This window comes from Ammospiza caudacuta, chromosome 18 (assembly GCF_027887145.1).
Source record: "Ammospiza caudacuta isolate bAmmCau1 chromosome 18, bAmmCau1.pri, whole genome shotgun sequence".
Lineage (NCBI taxonomy): Eukaryota > Metazoa > Chordata > Aves > Passeriformes > Passerellidae > Ammospiza > Ammospiza caudacuta.
This window is the reverse complement of record NC_080610.1, coordinates 8,104,803-8,125,642: the sequence shown is the minus strand read 5'-3', so window position 1 is coordinate 8,125,642 and position 20,840 is coordinate 8,104,803. Positions and strand designations below refer to the sequence as shown.

The window sequence follows — 20,840 nt, the reverse complement described above, 5'->3', positions numbered from 1 at the left end:
ACAAAGTTATTGCTGCTGAATGAAACTGCTCCACAATCTCCAGGTAGCATTAACATATTACTCAACACATTCTGTAGCCTAAAATAAACTACATAAGGAGCCTTGGATTCTATTGCCTACGTTGTAAAATGCTGACACGCAAAATTTTTCTCTATTGGCAGAAACTCCTTCAGGTGTCCATGTAGATTTAATAACTTCCTTTTTACACAGCATTCCACACTCCTGACTGATTTAGGGCCACATTTGGATGACCTGGGAATCAGTTCAACAGCTGATCAATTCTAAAATTTGCAAAAGCATTCTGGGCACTTCCAGCAGATCTTGGGAAAAATTGAACCTTATAAACCAACAAAAACCAAACAACCAACCAAGAAAACCACTAAAGGAGGGACAAGGAAAGTTTATGTTTTATGTTACACATGTTTGGTTGAAGAACCTGGCAAATCACCAACACATCCCAACATAAAAATTAGCTCCCACTTCTCATCCTCCCAGTACGACACAACATGCTGAAGCTCAAGGGTGCTTGTGCCTGAAAATCTGTCCATTTTTCAAAACACTACAATCACCTAGTAAAAGAAGTCTTAAATATATGATAGGGCTAAACTAGTTAGTCATTTAACACTGCAGAAATGGCAGTGATTCTTTTGGGATAAATAAATTAATTTCCTACATTTATCTAATTTAATTCACCCAGCAGTTTGCAGCTGAAAGATAAAGTGAGAATATTTAAAAGTGCACTTCTCTGTCACAGAGACTTGTACCTTTTACATATTAATTGGCCTGGCACTACTTGTTCAAAGGACAGCAGAAACTTCTGTGTTTCCATTTCCAGAGACCTAAAGCCCAGCAAAGTGACAGAATTTCTGTATGCTGCAAAACCCAAAATGAGCTGCTAAGGGGCAATACAATTTATTGTCAAAACTACCTAGTAAGCATTTAAAATCAAAAGGCAGCTTTGCTTTATCTTAGGAAGCACAATTTTTGGCCATTCCAGCTTGGCACAGGGATTTTATTCAGATAAGGTGACAACATATAAAAAATTCTTAAAAACCCAAACCAACTTCTTTGAATAAAAATAGATAGTTTAATTAGGTTGTTGTTGGCTACATTTAAATCACATTTAATATTAAATTAATCTGTATTAAAATATGTACAAAGAATGATGTAATGATACATAACCTCTATGTATTTGTTACAATACATGAAAACATTGAAGTCACAGTGAATTCAGACAAACAATTCCAGCAGAAGAGCATTCCACATGTACACATATACACAGCAGGGTGAGGCCAAGGAGCCATTTCATGACCAAAGTAAAATGAAATCTGCAATGGAACAGGATAAGCTACTCTGTCAATATTTATAGTGCTACACTCTACACAGAGTTATCATAGTGCTTCAGCCTCCTTCCAGGAAAACTATTCCCAGAGTCAAGCTACAAGTGACAATACAGTGTCACAATGCATGACTAAAAAGGCTTTATTGATGCTGGCATTCCCTGGATTTTTCATTTGGTATTTGGCAGTTGCTCAGTATTTGGATTTTAAAAACCCTGAAATCTAAAAACTCCTCTCACAAAACAAGTCTTTCAATTAAACTACAAGACTTCAATCTGATAATACTAAAAAGCATTTTCAGCATTCTAGAACTTCAAGGAGAGTTTCAAATAGTTTGATTTAAAAAATAAAAAGCATTCAAGACAATTTTAAAAGTACAATTGAACAGCAATATAAATATGGAACTTCAAAACCTATTTTTTGTGGTCAGTCAACAACTGAACATCACAATAGTACATCTACTAATAAAAGCAAGCTTGATAAATAGAAATCCAATGTACAAATACCAGGTGACAGCCTTTGCCATTACCAGGGTAGGATGTTTAGACAAAGATGTGTTCAATACCTCTGTGCTGAGATCAAAATCCCTTTGACCTCCTAAAAGGCATAAAAACACCAGTCCAGGCTTGCACCAGTACCTAAGACACACCAAAACTGCAGCACCATGAACTTTGGAACATCCAAAATCATTTCAGAGGGTCTCATCCTCAGCTTCCAGCACAAGGAGCCAAAAGGCACCACTGCACAACAAGAGCAGAAGACAAAACAATCAGTAGTCAGAGGGTAAAGAAAGGAACAAATGGATGTAGAAATCCTGTGAGCCATGCATGCCTCTGCTGTCTAACAAGCTGCTTTGGACCAGTGTGCAGCTACTTGACAACTACAAATAAATTCTTACATCCCCATCTCTGTTCCAGGTAGAAACTGCACACCAACCTAGGCTACAACCCTAACACTGGGAAAGAAAAATGCAAATTCTGCATTAACATCAAAGCCAGTGGCACTGCTGTGGCCAAAATTCCATCCTGAGCTCAAAGAAGCCATCAGAATTAAATGTCAGTAACAGAGGAACAGCTACAATTAACCAATATTTCTCTCACAACACAAACTCCTTTTCCACCATGAGTTAAAAAGGCACAAAAAGTTAGGAACAATGACAGAGAAGCTCAGGGATGATGAAACTTTTAAATAAATGTCTTAAGGATGAAAAAATCTTGCTTTCACATTGTCTGCCTCCTCCTCCAAAGGAAAACAGTTGTCTTTGTAAGAAACTCTTAGCTTCAATTTATATTTTCACTAAAAGTTGCCATATTTTAAAAAAATATTCTACAGACAGTGGCAGGTTACTTGATTTATAATAATTTTTAAAGCAATCCTTAGTGTCTTACCTTTAAGACAAGAGAGAAATGAGTGCATCCAGAAACTTGCTCCGATCTTCTGTTTTCAATTCAATTACTAAAATATGAAATATTTTATTACAGATATACCAGATATCACCAGAAGATATACCAGGTATCTTCTCTTGAAGAACAATAAGCCTGAGTATACCAATTTATATTTTTACCCATCTTTAAGAAGGAGAAGCAATTTGAACAAAATGCAAAGGACATTGTTTATTTTGTGTTTAAATATTAGCAAACTAATCCACAGGTGCTTGTTGCCATATTTTCTGAAAAATCCCTTTGTCAGGATTTTTCTCCTGAGAAGCTGAGAAGCCTCAGAGGAGAAGAAAAACAATCATTCTCTGCTGCTGTGGAATGCAACAGGTGCATCTTTGATTAGTCTCATGTGGTTTTTAATTAATGGCCAATCACAGTCCAGCTGGCTCAGACTCTGAGTGGCACGAGCTTTTGTTATCATTCCATTTCTATTCCTTGCCAGCCCTCTGATGAAATCCTTTCTTCTATTCTTTTAGTATAGTTTTAGTATATAATTTTCTTTTAATATAATATAAATAATAAAATAATAAATCAGCCTTCTGAAACATTGAGTCAAGATTCTCATCTCTTCCCTCGTCCTGGGAATGAGCACCACCACAGGTGCTCACTCCACAACAGTGCAGGCACTTCTTAAATATAAGAATATTTCTGATTATGTTCAACATGCATAGATAGATATTGTTTAAAAAGCCTCTTTTTTTTAAGCATGGGCAAGATAGGCTGATTTCACTGCTAAAGTATCCCATCAATAGCACACTGCTAAATTTAAAGCCTTCACAGACAACATCAAGGACTGTGAAGGGCACAATGTGCAAACCATCAGGGCATGCAGAACACAGACTGAGAAAGCCAGGCTGGGTGCCCCGTGCTCTGTGCCAGGCTGGGTGCCCCGTGCTCTGTGCCAGGCTGGGTGCCCCGTGCTCTGTGCCCCGTGCTCTGTGCCAGGGCTGGGTGCCCCATGCTCTGTGCCAGGGCTGGGTGCCCCGTGCTCTGTGCCAGGGCTGGGTGCCCCGTGCTCTGTGCACCAGCTGGGTGCCCCGTGCTCTGTGCACCAGCTGGGTGCCCCGTGCTCTGTGCCCCGGCTCGGTGCCCCGTGCTCTGTGCAGAGGAAGGCAGGCCCTGAGCACGGCCGAGCCTCCCGCGGGCCGTGCCAGCACCGCCCCCTGCGGGCCCCGCTACTCACTGGACATCTGGAAGTGGTTGTGCAGCGTCCGGGAGCTCGTGCTCTCTGCAGCCTTCTCGAAGGCTCTTCCAAAAAAGCTGAGGCAGGAGCAGAAATACGGATGAGTGTCACGGGAAAGGATGTTTACTGAGGTAGAAGCAAGGAACTTTCTCCTGGCTGAGAGGAGGAAATGGATTCCGGATGTTTTTGCAGGTGCTGTGTATTCAACACACACCTCACTTATTCGCTTGCAAAAATTTTTACATTGGAGGCTTTTAGAAATGAAGTCATGGGCCATATAGTGAACTGTTTCCCTCTTTTAAGAGGGAAGGAAAAGAAAAACCTTGCAAGGATTGCAAGATCCTGCTTGAAGATCTGTATCCTCTCTCAAAGTATCCCATGCACACAGTATGCAGAAGGTGTGTTTTTGAGAAGGATACCATTCAAGTAAACATAATCAGTGTTAAATAGTACAGGAAAGGTATATTTGCTTCAGAGACAGGTTTAGAACTTGTAAACACTTTTCTTACTTCTTTTTGTCTGAGCTTTCTGTCTCTGGAGGAATCCCCACCATGATCACAGTTCCCTGTTCCACATCCATGGGTGCAGCCATGACCAGGGGCAGCAGCTTGCAGCGCTTGTTTTTTGTCTGGAAGTCAGAAAATCTCTGTGTTACACAAGGTCAGAAAGCAATTTAATATCAGCTCTCCATGTGAGATAGCATTACAAATAGCCACCTAAGGATACACATATTCTGCAGTTCAAAGAAGGTGGTTTCTTTACAGGATATCTTAATTCACTGTTCCTTACAGTAAAAGTTACTTTAAGGACTAATAGAAATTTCAGTGATGCACTCCCTCAAAACTTACAAAATTACACAAATGTTTAGATTGTTATTATCTTGGTAATGAAAACTCAATGCTATGAAGTCTCCAGATAGGTACCTTCCCTACAGCAGTATTCACAAATATGCTAAAATCATCCAATTAGGAGAAAATTGTTAATAGTTTCCTCTAATGCTTTTAATAATCAACTGCAAGTATCTGACAGCACAATTAGAACTACACCAGCCAGAAGTTTGTGAGTCAAATGCTTTTGATTTACTTACAGAGCAAACAAAAGATTTCAGTAAGTATTTACTAAGCAGACATAGAGACACTGGTTTGGAAAACAGTTTCACATCTGGTGTGCCCTAGGAAAAGAAGAATTATTTTAATTACAGCCCAAGATGATTCTTACTCTTACTTAGTTTTATTGTCTACTAACAAGTCTAGAAGCTGTGTGTGGCTCAAAGAACACTAACAAGAACCATTTCAATACAGGTTGAGCTCACCCAGCTTTGCAGCAAAGCCCTCTCCCCTTTATGAGGGGTGATTCTGCCTTTGGGAGTTCAGAGCAATGTCAATATTGACCCATCAGAGGACAGCACTGCACAGAGATATTGGTTCTTTCTTACAGAGTAATTCTTGCTGGGCCAAGCACTTAGGGCAACTGTTATTCAAGGATGATACAGCCAAAAAGGAGAGCCAAATGAGAGGCCAAACACACAATTCTGACCTCCATGAGGGAGCAATAAAGAAATGGCCCCTGGGAAATGACAAGGTTGGTGCAAATACAGCTGGCCACTGTCTGCTGAATGGCACGTAGCTGCTTTTTGGCCAGGTCCAGTCCTTGGTGCAGCTTGTCCAGGTTACCTCTGCAACAAAAAGAATAAAAATAGACACTTCCATAGTGCAAAAAAGTTTTTCACATAAAAATTATATCAAAATACTATTCACAGGGATATTCTGGGGTTTTTATTCAATAGCTTATGAAGCAACAATTCATATTTTAGATCCATAATCCCAATACATTTGCCTAAATAAAATTGCAAATACTGAAGAAGAATATTTTCAGTACCTGGAAAGACTGTCCAAAGCCTTAATGAAATTAGTTGTTTCAGGCCCCTCTTTCTCTATGTTCTCCATGAGAGAAGTTGTTGCATAAACTATGTCACTTGCTGAGAACTTGTTCTTAAAGCCAAAGTGAATACTGAAAGTCTGAACTCGCAAATCTTTCATTCTGCAAAATGAAATAGACCCAGGAAAACTTATTTACATGATCAACAGTCTCCCCAGTTTGTTAATCTTAAGTACATGATGACAAACCTTATACTAACATTTGCAACAAATCCAGCCTTACTTTGTCAATCTAAGAATCATATTTTTAAAAACAACATATTAGATCATCTTCATACAAAAATATTTGAACTTAATTGAAAAGTATTTTCAGATAAAACATTTGTATTTAAAGCAATTTACCCAAATTTGTTTGCAGATTCTTCAATCATCTCCCGAAGATTTTCTTTTAAAGACATGTCCATGGAATTAAACTTCTGTTTCACTTGTTTCAAGGGCAAACTAAGAACAGGAGGAAAAAAAATTCATTGACAGGTATGCCAGAAGAAACAAGTATTTTGCCTTTTTCTCATAGGATTTTTAAAATTATTAGATGATTTAACAAGGTTAAGTCTGGCTAAACTTGTATGCATTTGTTTTTTCAGTCATTGAAAAGTGAATACAAGGAAGTAGAGGTTGCTTTACTGAGCTGCCATTCCATAAAAGCATACAGCAAATGTTCCTTGTAAACCAATACACAAGTTGTGTAACTCAGAGACACTGCCACCTATTCAGAACCCCACAATCATATTTAAAAGCTGACAGCTTGAGTACTTGCCAGCTATATTCTGAATATTTTCCTGTAACTCATTTAAAAAAAAATGATCCAAATTTCTATAACTCACCCCATGTCAGCCAAAAACTCCTGGAGCCTCTTCTGCCCTTGCACAGACCAAAGCTTGAGGCTGGCAGAGGTGTAGCAGGTGTTGCAGAGACTTTCATAGAGAGACCAGTGCTGGTACAGTGCCAGGCGCAGGCTGAGCAGGAGTTAAGGCAAATAACTGCAAACACAAATATCCTCTGACCCTACAAACTCCACCAGCAGGAAAGGATTCAGCTGCCCTTACATATTGCATAAAATGCAGTGAGAAGCTCAGGTGATGTAACCCAAGAGTAGCAATGGTGACTTGTAAGCAGTTCAGAAAGGTTAAGCTGAACTGAAGCCCCACAAGCAGCTGGAACAGAGATTCATCCACTATAAAACATTTCCCCTTATTTTATTTCCACTCGAAGCAGAGATGGTGCTGGCATTTTTTTTTTCCTAGATAAAAACCCCAGAGGGTTCAGCCCAGAGCTTCTTTAAGGATACTCATACTCAAATGCAATTCTCATGCAGTCAATGGACAGGGAGTTCTCCTCGTCCTCGTTGCGGTGGTTGTGGCGCGACACGTGGCGCTGCAGGACCCCGATGTCAGTCACGTACTTCATCCTGCAACACAAACAGTCTGCCACTTCCCCTGCTGCCTGGCAAGTTTTCTTCTTGATTACAAGAAAATAATAATCCTTCCTAAAGTCTACAGCATGAAAACGTGAAAACTGTAGATACATTTTTAAACCCTCCCAACTCGTTAAATAATTATTGAAATATTGAAACATTATTTCAATAATTCACCAATTATTGAAAAATTGAATATTTTTTCAATATTCATCTTTTTACCCAGGCAATTAAAGAACCAAAACCCCCAACCAAACAAAAACAGCCCACCAAAAAGCCACAACCAAAACAAAAAGAAAACCACAAAAAACCCAAAACAAAACAATACTACGAAACCAAGCAATAGACAGACCAAAGAAATCAGAAATATCTTGTAGCAAATTACAAGATAAGTGTAATATACTATTACACTTATCTATTTGAAAATGTTCATGTATTAGTGAAAATATAACACCAGAATTAAAGTCTACACATGTAATACTAGAATTCTGATCATATCTAGTAGGAAATAAAAAGAGACAAAAATATTTGAAACTTCTTATCTAAAACTGTAAAGAAACCTGGAAGATACAGAACATACAAAAGTTTCTTCCTTTAATAAATACGTATCAAGTTCATGCTCAGGTAAACTACCATTAATCACAATTTCCTCCCAGATTAGAAGTGATTGATTTATAATTTTGTGAGAAAAAAAAAGTTAGCTTAAAAATCTAAGTAATAGAAAATAATCTTTTAAATAAATACATTCCTATCTTTGGAAGGCAACAGATCACATTAAGGAATTAATATATTTAATATCACTGTTAATTACTTCTTTCTGTTAGAATAATACCCTTATGTTTCCTGATCTCTACTAATTGCTGCTAGTTACTCCCAAAAATAAAATTTTGTAAGGTAGACAAATAAATATGAAAGATTAATAATAAAAGAATAAACTTATAAAAAAAAACTTTCTTACTGAGTGATTTTATCTTGGACCCACTGATCTGTTAAGCCAACAATAGCCCACCTAAATTTTTTTTGGAAAAAAAGAAATAGAAAAAAAGGTTAAACCAACAAGTATTCCAATAGGATATATTATATTTAACCCTCTAACTATGTAATAGAACAAATCAGAAACATTGTTTACCAGCAATACAGAAAAGTTAATAACAAAGTTATCTACTACTACTATTCCCTCTTTTGCAGACATACACAATATTACCAATCTCTTTTTTTCCATGCAAAATCTGTTGTTGCTTTTAATTAATTTACACAGATGCATCCTCTAGTTGAAGACAAGTATCCTCCCCCAAAAGAAACTGGAATCTCATAGAAAAACAAAATAATTTTGGGAACCATGCCTGCCTTTGTGGCAAGTTTAAGCTTCCAATCTCAACAGAAAATGATGATGGGAACCTACCACAACATGTCATTCAAATCCTTAGACATTATCCATGCCAGATCAAACATCACCATTGCAGACTGCAAAAGAGAGGAGCAAAAAGACAAATGAACACAAGACACAGTTCAGTTAACAAACAGAACAGCTCAATCTGCCCAGTCCTAGCACGTTCCTAAAGCCCAAGAAATCACCCTGCAGTCTGACAATCTGCCAGCTCCTTCCCAAGATCTTAAGTAGAAAAATATTCTAGAGAGCTCTGTAAACCTGCATTATACAGAAAGCAAAAAATTAAATATAAATAATCAGAGAGGCCAAATGACAGAAAGAACAGTTTGATGCCCTAAGTGCTGTGTTTGGGATATCCTGACACTCTGAAAGACAAAAAAACAACCTCCCTACATGCTCAAGCCTTTTTGTGACAGTATTTTTGAAATAGATACCCTTGCAAAGATTTAAAAGAAGCCATAAAACATTAGACTAAGTTCAACTACATATATATATATATATATAAACTGCATTATATATATACACAACACTAATATATAAAAATGCAAGATACAATAATATTATTATATTGAATAGTATTATTAGACAATTATATAATTGTAATAGATAATTATAACATTGGATATTGCCCAATTACTTTTACACTGTCACCTTAAAGTTTTATGGCAAACAGAGTTTATACTTACCGAGGTTCCATGGTATTCATATTGCTCATAATCAAAAAGAATTTCTCGTCTAAAATGGAAAAAAAAAACAGATTTGACTAAGTGGGGAACTGGTCATTGCAACAAATTAATTAAAAAAAAAATCCAGAAATGGTGATTAATATTTAAATTTAATTTAAGCAATTAAAAATATTAAACTTGGGCCAGAAATTGTTTATCTGCAAGGCCATTAGACTTTAGTAATAATATGGAAACCACACTGAAATGTACTCATAAAGCAAAAAAGAAAAATAATTACATCACTATTCCTCAAATCCCATTTTATCTGATTTGTTCCTGCTCATTCCTATTGACTACAGTGGGATTGTAAAAAGTAGAAAACAGAAGGACAAATTTCAACCCAGGACAGACAAGATAAGAATATTACAGCTGTTTGAAGTGAGCCAATGCACCTATTGGTACTCAAATTTTAAATTACTATTCACAATTTCCTCCATTTAAAGTTTATCTTTATATACTAAATCTCTCTCAACTTTCTAAACAAAATTATAACCAAAGCATCTTGCAAATCACAGTTTGTTATCTTGTGTTTGTATTCTTAACACGATTTTAATAACAAATGAAAGAAAAAGAAGCAACATAAAATAAACCCATTCACACACCTGCGGGCTTCCCATTCTCTCCTTTGTCTCCTTTTCATTGTCCTCTCTATTACCTCCTGTAAATTAATTTCCAGGATGTTAAAAAGCTAGAAAAAATATTCTAATAGATTAGCATCTAGATACCTCAATTATTAAACTTTAATTTTAAAAATGTAATTAAAATTTCCATTAAAAATATTTCTCCTACTTTTAAAAAATTTGCCATTAATAATATGTAATGAGAAAAGCATTACCAAAAATATTGCCAAGGAGCACACATAAGATTTTTGTGAAATATTTAACAGATCTGAGAAAAGCTTTTGTGTATCTGTAATTTTCTTTTGAATTGGATAGCCCCTTTGGCTAAGGTAGTGCCTTTTCAAATTACTAGGAAAAAAAAAGCACAATGCTAATTGGAAGATAACAAAGATAACATGAAATATATAGTAAATCTAAGGTTGTCTTCATATTTAGTTGTCCCTTAATGTTGCTGGTCCCATGCCTTTTTTTGCTTTTGTAATATAAATAGGAAATATGCTACAAGTAACATGGCAAATTAAATTTCATGTGCACATTTAATAAACTTTTGTGAGTTTACTGCTACAAGCACAGATAAAATGCATTGCTAAACTATTTGTGAGTTTGTATCTTCTCAAACAGGTTTTTTGTAAAAGGAGTTAATATCTAAACAAATTCTACTGCTACACTGCCAAGCCCACATATTAGGAGATGGATCTCTCCAGTTCACTGATTATACAAAGAATTATGCATAAGTAAGTTCAAACAGTTCAAAAATTTGTTTTAGAGAAAATATTTGTGTAATTCAGATAAATAAATATTTTGTTAATGTGAAACTACATGTTGTTGTAGATTATTTTTAAATCTTGCACTTGGATTTGTGACCTAAGGGAACACAATTTTTAAACTCAAATATTCCTATGATGTAAAATATATGTAATAGCAGAGTTCTTTCTTCCTTTCAGAAGAGAGCAGTGAACAAACCTCCTCAAACCGTCTGCGCTTCTCCAGGGGCTCTGAGCCACCACTTTCATTCTCTGAGTCCTCTTCCTCCTCCTCCTCCTCCTCATCTCTGAAGATGTCATCGTAAGCAGGAACATCGAGATCATCCTCTTGCTTGACCAACAGCTTAATCTAGCAAGGAGAAAGCTGTACTTTAGAGTAAGTATCTTATTTAGTGAGCAAAATGCACTCCTACTTAGAAAAGAAACTAAAAATTCATTCAGGCTGTATTAATTCCTGGCATAACAAAACATAACATTGGTTTTTAACACAAATACCACACTGATTTACTGAAAATAAGAGTAAAAATTCATGTTCCTTTGTTAGAGCATTATTGAAAACATTATCATTTTAATGCTTGTTAAAATAACATAATTTGTGCTTAATACTTTAAATTCTGGGTGCTGCTAGATGTTGAGAAATAATACATGTCAGATTCTGAAGGGATGTTTATCCTCTGATTTATGGCAGTTTGATTTACAGCAAAAAGATTAACAGGTGCTTACTACTGACAACTACCACATTGCTGACATTAGAGATTTCACTGCTGGAAAAAGGATTTTTTCTGGTCATGTACATTATTACTTCAAATATTTATTTATTAATGCTGCTTTCTGACCTACAAGCTAACATTCTAACCAGCTTTGCAAACACAGAAAAGCACTACTCTGCTCACCACCACTGTGGGGAGGTTTTTATTATGAAAGGGAAGTTTTACCTGTGTGTCATTGTAAACATTCACTACATTGATGGGTCTGTGACTGTCACATACAAAAAAAAAAGTGTCTTCTTCAGGCTGCAAGATTTCCAGGAGGTCTACATTGGCACCACAATTAATAAGAACAAAGTATTTGAACTGTAATGAAAAGCAGAAAAAAAGGAAGCAGCTCATTACTTAAATTGCCAGGAGACATGGAAAACTGAAAATACATTTACAAAACCTACAGAGCACTCATCATTGCCAAAACTTGTGTTTACTCTCTGATATTTGATGTCTCTGAGGCAGAAATTTTTTTAAGGCAAAGTACACAAAATTCAAAAATCCCAAAATTCAGGGATGTTGGATATTCAATACCAGGACCTTTATATCTCATAATTTGTGCAAACTTCATTTGACTCTATCAACATTATAGCACATTTTTTGGAGGTGATGTTAAAAACTTGAAAAGTTTATTACTGGTGGGTTAAATTGTAACCACAGTTTGAAGAAACCAATAATAATAATGAGCTTAAGTGTTGATATTTTAAACTGGGGGAGGGAAGCAGTTTATCTTAACAAAAGATGAGCTACAGCTCAAAAATTTTCTAGTATTTTTCACCTGATCTTTATGCTCCAGAAAGGCAGTTTCAAGCTCTTGCCACCCAGCCACTGGCACGAGTGTGTATTGCACATGGTCACACTGAAACAAAGCCTGCAAGGAAGGAACAGCTGTGAGCAGAGGGGAGGGGAAGCAGGGAAACAGCCTCTCTGCAATTCTACACCAGGCTGTGACTCTGTTCCACACAAACCCTTAAAATAAAGACATCTCATCCCAAATGACAAATCTATGTGATCTCTGAGACTGGGAATTACCAGTTTGCAGTGTCATAACTCATGGAAACAAATCTTGCAGAAGCAGATTAAAGCTTCCCCCTCTCCCCAGCTCACACCCATGTACAGCATCCCAGGGCATCCATATTTTCTCGTGCTGTCAGCCTGCAGTGACAATGAACCCAGACTTACTTGGAGTATTTTACAAGCACATAATGCATCAACATCTGAAGCAACAAGAAGAAGAACACGCTGTAAAAACAACAAAATAATAGCATTAATAGAGGTGCCAAATAAAGCATGGTGGTACATGAAATGCATAGAACACTGACATCACATAGAGATCATCACAAGCATAAAACAAGATTGCTTCTGAGTGGACACTGCAACCAAAATTAACCAGTTTGGATAACTGTCTATATTAAAAACAAGCAACTCCACATACTCAAAATGGGTCAGCTCCTTTAGGGATATGTTATTACACAAACTCCTCTGAACCTCACATATTTTTGAAGTTTCACACCTAGTCAAGCCCTACAATTATTTTCATCGTGTTTAGAACGGCTTTTGTTTTCAGCACAGATCTCCAATTTTGACTAAAAAAAATATGTAGCAAAAGCAAGGCAACTCAAGAAATAAATTCTTTCACCTAAATCAAAGCTGGCTGCTATTTTTGGTGGGGAGGGGACAGTGAGAGGTTGGTTGGCTCGGATTTTGTTTGTTTTGCGAGTGTTGTTTTAGGTCTTAGGGGAAGGGTGTTTTGAGATTTTGCTCACAGCTGGAGAAATTAAGATAAATGCTTTCATTTGCACAGTCCATAATACCATTTCATTGGTAGAAATGCCAAAAGACTGTCCAACAAAAGCTTCACCACCTTACCACAGCGAACGGAGCTAAGCAAACCCTGGGTTCAAAATACAAGTAGCAAACAGATGTGCTACAAGATTGCAGGAAAACCATCAAAGATCGCAGAAAACAGTATTGAGTGTCTGGGCAAATAACACCAAAACGGCTAGAAAGATATTAAACTAAACTAAAGTTCAGAGACGACATTGTTAAGCATGAGATCCAGAACACACAAAAACACTTTTGCAGAAGGAGGCGAACCGTCAGTGAAATCCCTGTCGAGACCTCACGGCGCTGACGCTGCTTTGTCCCGGTTCCCAAGGGTAGGGAAGGGGAAAACACCCGGGAAAGGGATTTTTGACCACCCGGAAAAGGGATCTTTACCACCCGGGAAAGGGATTTTTGACCACCCGGAAAAGGGATCTTTGCCATCCGGGAAAGGGATTTTTGACCACCCGGAAAAGGGATCTTTACCACCCGGGAAAGGGATTTTTGACCACCCGGAAAAGGGATCTTTGCCATCCGGGAAAGGGATTTTTGACCACCCGGAAAAGGGATCTTTACCACCCGGGAAAGGGATTTTTGACCACCCGGAAAAGGGATCTTTGCCATCCGGGAAAGGGATTTTTGACCACCCGGGTGACCGCCGGACCCCGCCCTCAGCGCGGCCGCCCGGCCGGTGCTCCCCGCCGCCGACCCCCGCCCCGCAGCCCACGGAGCGGGGCCGGCACCGCCCCAGAGCACCGCAGCCCTTCAGCCGCTTCGCCTCGGCCGGTTCGCCTCAGCCGCCGCGGGCAGAGCGGGGACGCCCCACACCGACCCTACGCCGTGAGGCGGCGGGAACCGCGGCAGCCCAGAGCGGGGAGAGCCCTAGGGGAGGCCGATCGGGGGCCGGCCCGGGCCGATCACGGCGCGCTGCCCGCACCTGGGTGACGATCACATCGTAGAACTCCCGGCGGCAGTCGGACACGAACATGGCGGGAACGGGCGCACGGCGGGAACGGGCGGCAGCCGCAGGCCGCGCCCGCTCAAACTGGGCGCCAAAGCAGCGCCGCGTCTCATTGGTCCGCGCCTCAGAAGGCGCTGGCCAATAGGAACGCGCTCACCCCGCCTCTGCAGGGCGATCTGGCCAATCCTTTCCGGGGCTTCGCCAATAGGATGGGGAGAAGGCGGTGACGATACGCGCTGCTGACCAATCCCGAGAGGGCTCCGGCCGGAAGCACCCTGCTGGGTATTGTCGCCGTGTCCGCCATCTTTGCTAAGGGCGCGTTGCTGGTTTTCCCAATAAACGGAGGTCAAAGAAGAAGCGGCAGGGTCGCGTCAGCACCCGGGGACCGAAGAGAAGCCGAACGGGCAGAAGGGGCTCCCGGCGATGGCCGCCTCGGAGGGCGCGAAGGCCGGGCTTCCGCCCTCACCCGCAATGGCCGGGCGGGCGGGCGGCGCGCGCGGCACGCTGGGAGGGGCGGGCCCGTGGGTGGGGCCCGGCCCAGCCCGTGAGGCGAACGAGCGGCGCTGGCCCGGCCCGGCCCGGCCGCCCCGAGCGAGCGCCCGCCGCCGCCGCAGCCATGGTGAGAGCGGGGGGCGCCGGGGAGGGGCCGCGTCACTTCAGGAGCCCTCAGTGGGTGCGGTGACAGTCGGTGTGCTGTAGATACTGATGGTCGCGTTCTTCTCTGTGTTGTTTTTCCTCTCTAGTTCTCCTTTAATATGTTTGACCACCCCATCCCCCGGGTGTTCCAGAACCGTTTTTCAACCCAGTACCGCTGCTTCTCGGTGTCCATGCTTGCCGGACCTAATGACAGGTCAGATGTGGAGAAAGGCGGGAAGAGTATGTGCATGTTTTATTTTGACTAATAAACTGTTGGCAGAGTGTTTGTGAATAGTGTCGAGTGTCGCAGCTTTTGGCCGAGGCAGCGGGAATATTGAAAACACGGTGACAGAGCAGCCTGGGTCGGGCTTTGAGGAAGTAGGATGGGTCATGTTCCCTTGCATTGCTCGGTAATTAAAAGTGTTTATCAAGTGAGTCGGGGTTTATGAGTATTAGAAGGAGAGAGACTTCATCTATAGTTTCCTGTTACAATCTTGTATCTAGTGTGAGCCACGGAAGTTTATGGTTAAGGAGTTTCTCCTCCCCACCGTGTTGCACTTCATTTAATTTGTATAAAGAAAGTAAAAGACTGGCCAACTTTAATTTTCAGGCTGTCAGAATGATGCTATGTTGTTTGAGTTGGTATCGATTGAAGATCACCTGTGAGCCCTAACAAATAAAGTTAGCTTTGGGAAAAATTTTCTTAAGTAAAAGTAATGTAAAACCTTGTCTTCTCTTTTATTTTTCCCTGATTATAATCCTGAAATCTCCACGTAGCAAGATATTTGTCATGACTGCTTCTACTGAACTGTCTAAAACTGAATTTTTATATTTTAGGATCTGCCCTTTTTTTAAAAGAGATTTTAGAGAAAGGAGGGATAAAATTGTGTGTTATGTACTCTTGTATGGATGTACTTTTCCTAATTTTACATTCTTATTCATTTCTGCAGTAATTATGCCACCATCAGCTTTGGATCAACTCAGTAAGTGAATACTTTATTCTGGAATAACAACATTAGAAATAGGAACAAATGTGTATTTTAGTTATCTATTTAAGTCTTAAATAGACACTGAGAATAATCAGTTTAAAAATGTATTTTAAAGGTATTTTCTCTGTCAGAATTCATGGGGCTTGTTTACCTTCAGGTACAGCCATCTGAAGTGTGGGGCTCCCTGAGCATTTAAGGTTCTGAGTTCAGTGCCACACTGGATCTGTGTGTCTGCTTTCTGTGTAGCTTTGAGCAGTTGGGATAATGGGGTGAGGGGTCTCCTATGGTCTGGCCCATTCTCTTGGTGATGTTTGATCTCTGAAAGCTTCAAAATGTGCTAGGGGCTTTTAACAAACAAAACTCTTTTCTCCTTTCTCACTAGGCCGCCTTAATATCACTTACCCCATGCTGTTCAAGCTGACCAACAAGAACTCAGACAGAATGACTCACTGTGGAGTGCTGGAGTTTGTGGCTGATGAGGGCATCTGTTACCTTCCACACTGGGTGAGCTGCCTCATGCTGGACTGTCAGAACCTGAAAAGTAGGATTAGCAAGTTACCAAGTTAATATTAAGGAGGTGGAATATTTCCTGTGCCTGTCTCTGCTGGTCATGTTCTACAACAGCCTTCAGTTCTGGCTCAGGCTCTCTTCTGCAGAAGTTTAACTTAGCAAAGCAGACTGCTTTTAATGTGCACCTGACTGTTCTTCCTGAAATTGAATATACACCAGAGCTGATATGTACAGGAGAGAGATTTGAAAACATCAGACACATTGATTGGGCTTTGTGTGTTTGTTTCCATTCTTGCAGATGATGCAGAATTTGCTGCTGGAAGAAGGAGGCCTGGTGCAAGTGGAGAGTGTGAATCTGCAAGTTGCTACTTATTCAAAATTCCAGCCACAAAGCCCAGATTTTCTTGACATCACCAATCCCAAAGCTGTGTATCCTTCCTATTCAGTTATGGAATAAGGGGAAAAAATGTCTTCCAAATTGGAATGATGAAACAGAGCGAGCTTTTCATGTGTGCTCATACACTTGCTGTAGTCCATGGCCACTGCTGCTGCTCCTGCAAACAGAAGGGATGGGGAGCTGATGTACAGGCTGTTAAACCAGGGAGAGGCTGGTGATGTGCTCTGAAGAAGGAGTGTTGTCTTAAAATCCAATGAGTTTTGAGTGTCCCTTTGAAGAACTTATACATCCTAACATTTCCTAAAATCCTGTCTGCAGTACTGATGACTTTTAAACCATGTTTGAGAAACTAAGGATTAGAGGTCTACAGTATGGTGACTTTAAGGCTTTGATGTTTTACTGAAAACAAATATTTCATCTTAACATACTCCAAAGACTGGAAAATGCATTGAGGAACTTTGCCTGTCTAACTACTGGGGATGTGATTGCCATCAACTACAATGAAAAGGTACAGTGTAGGGTTGAGGGCTGTAGGCTAAGTTCAGTTGTTGGATGTTGGTACTAAAACAATCGACCCAGAGCTGTGCAGTGTTTGGACAAATAATCCCACATGGCAGATTTCACAGTTGGCTTTCTATTGGAGTGAAAATGGAGTCAGCTAAGTCTTTTTCTGAGCTGCTGTTTAAGTTTCTTTGGACTCACAAGAAAATAAATGTTTGTGCTGTTGAAGGTTTTACAAGTCAAAGGAAAGAATTTATCCTAAATTCAGAATTTGTTTTCAGAACTACAGGTTAAAGTACAGTAAGAGTGCAGCAAGGTTCAGTAATGTGTACAGAAGCCAGAGAGGCTTCTAAGTTAAAAACTTTTGCTTTTCAATTCTCTAGAGACCCTGCAGTATTGAGTCCTCAACCTAAAGAATACTTCCTTCAGGTCTGGAGGGAAAGGTTTGATGTGCTCTCCTTACACACAATGCAATCTTCAAATGCCTCTGTCTGTTTCAGATCTATGAGCTTCGGGTGATGGAGACCAAACCAGATAAGGCTGTGTCCATCATAGAGTGTGACATGAATGTAAGTCAAAGCTGATGGGGAAAGTCTGCCCTAGCTGTGTCCCCCAAGAGGAGAGGGCACCTGAGCAGTGACAGCTCTGCACACCCAGCCCAGCTGGTGCTGCAAGAAAGGTGCAATCCCTGGGGCAGGGAAGGTGACTCACTTGGGAGTGCTCATGTGCCTTGGTAACCCCATCTGTGATCCTGATTGGCACTTCATGTACTTCAGGTGACTGCAGAGCTCAGAATTGAATGTTTAGCTTTGGCATGTTTCATCTGAGTTTTATTTAATAGCCTTGTCTTTACTCACACTCCAGTGATATTGTGGAGATGTTCTACTGCTCTGTTTCCATTTCATGCTAAGGTTCATTCCTAGGAGGCTTGGCCTTTTTTACTTCTGAGTTAAAATGTTTAACAACCAAACCTTAGTTCTTTTTAGATCAAATGTAGTGATAACTGTTCATGGAGTTTTGAGGAATAGTAGTATAAAGCTTATGATTTAAAGAAAAATATTAATCATAGGTTTTTTTCATGCTTCTTGTGTAAATAGGTGGATTTTGATGCTCCTTTGGGATACAAAGAACCAGAAAGAACTGCACAACATGAAGAGTCTGCAGTATGTTAAACTTTTGTTCTTCCAAAATGCATTCCCTAGAAGTCACTATTGATTGTGGGAGGAGTGCCAACATACATTTTTTTATTTAAACAAGTTCTTAGGGGGAAATTTTACTTACCAGAAGCTTTTGCATGTGTTATTTAGGGGACTGCTGTTTACCAGCTGATGTTTTGGGAGAGTGATTGTTCTGAAGTTTTGTTTGGTCAGAAATACTTGGAACTGTTTTCACGTCATGTGCATGTGAGAACAGAGACAAAATGAATTTGTTTTTTCCCTCTCAGGATGTGGAGACAGACCACAGTGGATATGTGAGCGATATAGGATTTCGTGTAAGTGCCCTGTTTCTGCTGGTTTCTGAATGCTGTAAAATGGTGAGGGAAAGTTGTGCTGAACAACTGCAAAATAATGGTATCTGTTCTTAGAGATGCTTGTTATTTAACTGGCAAGTGCCTAGGACTGTTCTGTGTGATCACAGCCAGGTGCAGCATGACTTGCTGTCTGCAAAGGGCAGATGGGAGACTGAGATAGACCCCTAGACCCACAATTCATCAGCTTCTATATACCAAAAAGATGATGAATTGAAAAACTAAATAAAAATTGCTGTAAGATTTTACAGATAAAACATCCTTGTGCAGTGGGCTTTCAAATGCCAGTTCAATTAAAACTGATTTTGTATCCACAGGCATTCTCTGGATCTGGGAACAGATTGGATGGCAAGAAGAAAGGTGTGGAGCCCAGTCCCTCACCAATTAAACCAGGGGACATCCGAAGGTATGTCTGCATCATTCACTTGTAAACCAGTGCAGGATCAGTGTTTGAGCAGAGTTTGGTTTTTTCCCTGCTCCTTCAATATAAAGAAACTCATTTTGTCATGAGTTTGCCTTAGAAAATAGACTTTCTTATCCACAGGCTAATGGAAACATGCCTGTGGCCAACCTTCCACAACAACTCCAGTATTTGATTATTTGCTTCTTCAGAAAACAATTCAGTGGTTTAACTCTGGAGCTATTTAGAAATGAAAATGTGCAGTCAGTGTTGGTATTACACTGACAGACACAGAGGAGCTCTCTCTGTGTCAAATTTAACAGTATATAAACATAATATTTTTATGCTTCTTTTCCAGAGGAATTCCCAACTATGACTTCAAGATCGGTAGAATCACATTCATTAGGAATTCACGTCCACTGGTCAAGAAGGTGGAAGAGGTAAATAAGGTTGAATCCTCCCCAGTTTTGCACAGAATCAGGACATTAGAACTAAGATCCAAGTTTGTGGTGCCTCTCTCTTTCCCCTTGTTTTTTGTACAGCATGCTTCCTTTGGAAAGTAGCTGTTTAGAATGGTTTGAGTCACATGAAGCAGCCTCTGATGTCCTTGTTACTGATGGAAGGAGATTGGCCTGGTGTCAGTTTATTCAGCCAGTTGGCTGAAAGGTCACCAAAATGCTGCTACTTTATTTTCAGGAAGAAAGTTATTTTTATCTACATTAGGGATGTGAAATGTCTACAGTCAGTGGCTGCTCTGATGGAGTATTCTTGCTAACAATTGTTCAGCTTTCATCACACACAAGCAGTGAGCCAAGAGGTAAAACCTTTTTTCCCTTTCTTTTCCCAGGATGAGTCTGGAAGCCGCTTTATTGCCTTTTCAGGAGAGGGGCAGTCCCTGCGCAAGAAAGGAAGAAAGCCCTAAGCTGTGGTACCTTCAGCTAGTTAGGGGGAAAATAAAATAACAGTTGCAGCATCTTGGATCTTAATAATTGCAGTTGAGAGATCGTTTTACAACACAGGAGCAGTTAATAGGTGTTTTGGCTTCATGTTTAGAGCTGGAGCTGTCAGTTCTGGGAATTTGGAAGAAGCTTTTTGTATGCATTGTAGAGAGGGGAACACAGATCTCTGGTAAACCTGAGAAGCAAAACTAACAAGCTCTACCTTACTAAGGGTCTGGTTCTTAGACTACATCTTCCCCACATCTCCTGAGTGATGATGATCTCATGTTGCTCTGTGCTTGGTATTTTCCTCCCTTTATATGTATTTTGCCACAATTTCAGATCAGCTTTTTGGTGTGGTGCAAATGAAGGGTGACTTTGGTGTTTAGGATTTTAGTGCAGGGAGTCTCTTTGAGCTTAGCTTCAGGTGTTGGGTTATTAATCATTCTAAGCAAACCCCCTGTAACTGCTTTTTATATTTATAATTAATAACATGCCTTTTAATAGTTCAGATACTATAACGTAGCGTAGCAATCTCTTGGCACATGTAGGGAGAGGAGGGACCCATCTGCACTGCCCGGTGCCG

The 20,840-nt window shown here is 40.0% G+C and overlaps 2 protein-coding genes across 3 annotated transcripts; one reads left to right on the top strand and one right to left on the bottom strand.

Moving 5' to 3' along the window:
• Positions 1-1,067: 1,067 nt before the first annotated feature.
• On the bottom strand, positions 1,068-14,389 carry CDC45 (cell division cycle 45). The gene is made up of 19 exons (XM_058816686.1): positions 14,332-14,389; positions 12,753-12,812; positions 12,349-12,441; positions 11,748-11,885; positions 11,012-11,161; positions 10,031-10,086; positions 9,390-9,438; positions 8,716-8,777; positions 8,272-8,322; positions 7,188-7,307; positions 6,724-6,855; positions 6,242-6,340; positions 5,841-6,002; positions 5,499-5,637; positions 5,050-5,133; positions 4,472-4,590; positions 3,963-4,039; positions 2,729-2,795; positions 1,068-2,080 (listed from the first exon to the last, which is right to left on the bottom strand). Exons 1-18 carry the CDS (start codon positions 14,380-14,382, stop codon positions 2,731-2,733), a joined length of 1,707 nt encoding a protein of 568 aa, XP_058672669.1. The 5' UTR covers positions 14,383-14,389; the 3' UTR covers positions 1,068-2,080; positions 2,729-2,730.
• A 496-nt stretch (positions 14,390-14,885) lies between these two features.
• Positions 14,886-20,830, top strand: UFD1 (ubiquitin recognition factor in ER associated degradation 1). Of its 2 annotated transcripts, none has more exons than XM_058816993.1 (12): positions 14,886-14,974; positions 15,099-15,231; positions 15,942-15,974; positions 16,363-16,484; positions 16,789-16,919; positions 17,323-17,395; positions 17,889-17,957; positions 18,486-18,551; positions 18,833-18,880; positions 19,234-19,322; positions 19,675-19,756; positions 20,164-20,830. In XM_058816993.1, the coding sequence occupies exons 1-12, from the start codon at positions 14,972-14,974 to the stop codon at positions 20,236-20,238; spliced, it is 924 nt and encodes a 307-aa protein (XP_058672976.1). In that variant the 5' UTR covers positions 14,886-14,971; the 3' UTR covers positions 20,239-20,830. The 2 variants fall into 2 exon arrangements, with proteins under 2 accessions (XP_058672976.1, XP_058672977.1); XM_058816994.1 differs by having other exon boundaries at positions 14,887-14,974; positions 15,099-15,205.
• Positions 20,831-20,840: the final 10 nt, after the last annotated feature.